The sequence below is a fragment of the Orcinus orca genome, chromosome 4 (assembly GCF_937001465.1).
Source record: "Orcinus orca chromosome 4, mOrcOrc1.1, whole genome shotgun sequence".
Taxonomy (NCBI): Eukaryota; Metazoa; Chordata; class Mammalia; order Artiodactyla; family Delphinidae; genus Orcinus; species Orcinus orca.
In genome coordinates, this window is record NC_064562.1 from 90754133 (window position 1) to 90758852 (window position 4720).

The 4720-nt window shown below is 40.4% G+C and overlaps 1 protein-coding gene across 1 annotated transcript; it reads right to left on the bottom strand.

Annotated features, from left to right (window-relative positions):
- Positions 1–2239: 2239 nt before the first annotated feature.
- Positions 2240–3508, bottom strand: LOC125964172 (spindle and centriole-associated protein 1-like). Its single transcript, XM_049708789.1, is given in 4 exon segments — positions 2240–2789; positions 2862–3193; positions 3240–3436; positions 3439–3508. Coding segments are annotated over 4 exon segments (1149 nt in total).
- Positions 3509–4720: the final 1212 nt, after the last annotated feature.

Below are 4720 nucleotides of genomic sequence, written 5' to 3' on the forward strand. Positions count from 1 at the left end.
CAAAATGGGGAGTGTTTAATAGGTGATAAGCTAAATGACAGAATGAAGAATCCAGAAGATCTAAAAAGGCTGATCCAAAAGGTAATTTAATACGGGTTAATGTAAAACTGAGTTGTGTGTTTAAAAAAAAAACCCTGCTGCTTAAAAACAGAATGGTGAGGCTTGGATTTACTTGTATATCAAGTGAAAAAAAAAAACAAAAAAAAAAACCCAGGAAAGTCTTCTTGACTACAAGATCAAAATGAGCATTCAGTATTGTATGAAAGTTAAACAGCAACTACAGCCCTACAAATAGAATGCAAAGAGAGGTGTCTGATTTTGAGTTACGTTCCCACTTCCTGTAGCATAGAATAGTGGTGTCATAGCCTCAAGATCCCAGCTTCTAGTCTTGGCTCCGAGCAATCATTACCCGTGTGACTTTGGCAAGTTGGTGAACCTTTCTGGGAGCTCCTTAATCTTGAAATTCAAGAGAAGTAGGGAGGAAAGTTTAGACTAAATTATTTGTTATTATTTTTTACATATATTTATTTATTTATGGCTGTGTTGGGTCTTCGTTGCTGCACGTGGGCTTCTTATTGTGGTGGCTTCTCTTGTTGCAGAGCACGGGCTCTAGGCATGCTGGCTTCAGTGGTTGTGGCACACAGGCTCCGTAGTCGTGGCTCACGGGCTCTAGAGCGCAGGCTCAGTAGTTGTGGCGCATGGGCTTAGCTGCTCTGTAGCATGTGGGATCTTCCCGTACCAGGGCTTGAACCCATGTCCCCTGCATTGGCAGGTGGATTCTTAACCACTGTGCCACCAGGGAAGCCCCCTGGACTAAATTATTTCTGAAAGAACTCTGGCCGTGAAGTTCAATTTCAATTATTTAATTCAAGTAGTTTAAGTAATTTAAACTAATTTACCTTAGGAGATTAACTGCCACTTTATTTTTTTTTATTTTTTATTTTTTCCTTTCATATATTTATTATACTCTATATACAAGTGAGCTTAGTTATCTGATGGCCAGTCCTCCTGTCTTCTTTTCCTGTAGATGCTATGGAGGCGTCATGAATAGTTGTCACCATGTGGACTAGCCTCTTGTCTTTCCATATAAGAAGAATCACTTCTCTCTTCTGTAAGAATGTCATTTCTCCCATCTGTAGATTTTTAGATTTCTCCTTTAATTGGTTTAATAGACCACAATTCTCTCTCATAGTCCCACAAAGTCTGGTTTTATTTTTCAACAATATTTCAGATGTGGACACAGTTGTAATAACTGTCTTTGTAAATATGGTGCCATGAACCAAGGTAAGGTTGTAGGACCAATAATATTGTTTCTTGCAGTTTCTTTCCTTCACCCATGTAAATCTCAAGGCTGCATGTATATCCAGTTTCACTTTTGCTAACCATCCTGACCAAAATTCCATATTTTGTAAGTTTTCTGGGATTATAGGTTTGTTTTTTTTTTTGCGGTAAGCGGGCCTCTCACTGTTGTGGCCTCTCCCGTTGCGGAGCACAGGCTCCGGATGCGCAGGCTCAGCAGCCATGGCTCACAGGCCCAGCCATTCCGCGGCATGTGGGATCTTCCCGGACCGGGGCACAAACCCGTGTCCCCTGCATTGGCAGGCGGACTCTCAACCACTGCACCGCCAGGGAAGCCCGGACTATAGGTTTTGAATCTGAGTTGTCCTCTCCACTTTATCTTTGCCTCCTCAAGTGAGAGCTCTTGTTTGGGTACATAGATCGATTGGAATTTTGGTAGAAAACAATCCAAAAGAGATTTAACTTTTGAAATTCTGTCTGCAGGACGTGGAGTTTCCAAGTTATCATTAAAGTGAAGAAATGTCATTATTTGTTGGAACCTTCTTCTCGTCAAAATCTTTGGAAAGATAGGTGTTTCAAGTAAGGGGTCAGTCGACCAATATTCTTTCCAGTGTGACTTTCTTATTTGTTCCATCAAAATTATTAATCCAAGAAACTTCTTCATGTCACTATTGCTTACATCAGTCCATTTTAAAGCCTTATTGTACTTTTTATGATTTTTCATTCCGTAAAGTCTTCTAATATTTGTGAAATGTTGCCTTCAACCCACTCTTCTGTAGAAGCAAAGAAGCATTCTCCAGCAGTGTGAGTTTCATTTTCATTTTCTGTATCAGAATCAATCACTAAGGTTTTTTGTCTTTTTGTTGGTCTAATATTCACATCTGCTGAATCAGAACTATATTCTGAAGAACTATCATCTCCTGAGACACTAGTATATATGTCACTCTTTAAGGTACCGAACCAGGCGACAGAGGGAGCTCACGAGCGACAGGGTGAAGCCGGTGAGACCCTGACTGTTCTGGAGCCCCCGGACCTCGCGTCCTGTCCACCGCTCATATTCTTCCATTTCATGTTCCACTTCATGTATCATGTGTTTGAGGACATCTAGGCTGGGGTTACTGCTATTCGGTAAGTCTGTGGGGGCTGTGCTGGCTGATAACACGCTATTCTTCTGTTTTGAAGGAGCACGCAAATCTGGTTTTCTTTTCACTTTATTTAGCAGCTGTTTTTGCTTCCTTGAGTTCAGCACTTGTCTCACTACATAGCTTGAGTCTAGAGTCTCAGTAGATTCTTCCAGTTGAAGCCTCGTATGGATTCTCTTAACAGCATTGGTAGCATTCAGAGCAGCTTTTTGTTCTCCTGATGGAGAAGCAGATGATGGAGTTTCTGAAGAGGTTGTTATTTGTGATTGTGTTGCTGCTTTCTGCTGAATATCAGTCCATAGTTTATTAATTAACACGGAATTATCTTCCGTTATTTTGTGGAGAAACCTATGAAATCAGCAGAGAAGTCGGACAACACACTCTGGTGCAGACACTCTTGTAAGTTGCCAGTAGGAGTGCAAAATAGTGTCCGCATTTGTGTTTGACTGAGAGCTTAGAGAGTTACCCAACTCATTCTCACTTTCTTCTGACTGGCTGTTAACAGTTCCTTCTCGTTGGTCATCATCTACTTCATTAAGAGCCTGAGGCTCAATAACAGATTCACTAAGGATGGCCTGGGTGACAGGGTCTTGATTTACCACAATGGGACCTTGAGAGGAATCAGGAGCCATTGTTACATTCGGAAACCCTGTGCGCCTACGAGGAAAATCAACAAACAGATCTTTTGCTGTAGCCATCAAATGATCAGATTTTTCCAATACATCCTGCATCTGGTATTGGTCATTAAGAATCTCTTCTTTTCTTTCTAAGTCTACAGATGATGCAGTTTAGCATTACCTCCTTCAGGATAGACAATCTCCTTTTCTCAAGATTAGAAATTTCTGGTTTCTGCTTCTTCCATTTTCTCTTCAAAGCTTTTTCTTGGAGCTCCCAGTGTACTAATGCTCTATTCTTCGATTTGTGTATTTCATGACGACGGATCAGATCTTCAGGAGTTGCCCGATGAACTGTTAGATCAGTTACAGTGTTATTTTCTTCTTCTTTACTTTCAGTGCTTTCCTTCCTCCTCCACGGGGACCGTAACGGTTCACTCTGACAAATGACATCTGCTAGTGTTGGAGGGTCTCCTGCAGAGGCAGGGGGTGGCTGTGTCTCACCATGAGGACAAGGACACTGGCAGCAGAAGTTCGGGGAAGTACTCCTTGGCGTGAGCCCTCCCAGAGTCCATCATTAGCCTCACCCTTAACTGCCACTTTAGATATGAGGGATATATTAGTGGTTATAAGTGATATAAACCCAACTAAAATTATTTTAGGTAAAATGGAAGTATATAGGCTCTCCGAATGTGAAGAATGGTTCATGAAATCATGAGAATAACAGAGAAGCTGGACTTCAGGAACACTGATGTCCACACAAAGAGAATTTGGTTCTGAGGGAAGTAAGGTTTGAAACTGGTTAGCTGATGTAGATGGGAAAGTCAGCCTGGAGTGATAATTTAGGGAAAAAGGGAGAGGCAACAGGAACTAAGCTTTGTTGAATGTCTACTATGCGTCAGGTTCTATACTAATCTATTTCAAGTATGCTATCTTCTTTAATCCTTACTTTTATAGAAACTGAAATTCAGAGTGGTTTAAGAAACTTGCCTGAAGTTAAGTAGTAGAACCAAAGAAATGGCAATGGCCAATGTAGTTTTTAGTGGTGTGGCCTAAAGATGCTTGACTAATAATGTGCTTGTAGATGTTGCTTAATGATGCTAGCATAGGGAATTCCCTGGCAGTCCAGTGGTCAGGACTCCAAGCTCTCACTGCCAAAGGCCTGGGTTCCATCTCTGGTTGGGGAACTAAGATCCCGCAAGCTGTGTGGCCAAAAATAAAATTAATTAATTAATTAAAAAAAATAATGGTAGCACATTTATAGTGCTTACTGTGTAACAATAACTATTCTAAGTGCTTTACGTATGTTAACTTTTTAAAAAATATTTTATTTATTTATTTATTTGGCTGCGCCTGGTCTTAGTTGCAGCACTCGGGATCTTCACTGCACTATGTGATATTCTTCACTATGACCAGAAGGGGAAGTCAAATACAGCAACATTTCAAAAATTATTTTCTCTTTCTCTTAGTTATGGAATAACAAGATTGTTATTTTTTTACTTTTCAGTTTTTTTCAATTTACTTCAATGAAAAAGTATTCCCTGTATTCAGGAAAAACCTACAGCTTTAAATATATGTATATTTCTTTTTTACACTTATAATTGTCTTGCTTCTACCCTGGGGCGGACACACTCTATTTTGAAGGTCAACATTGCATTCTGGGAT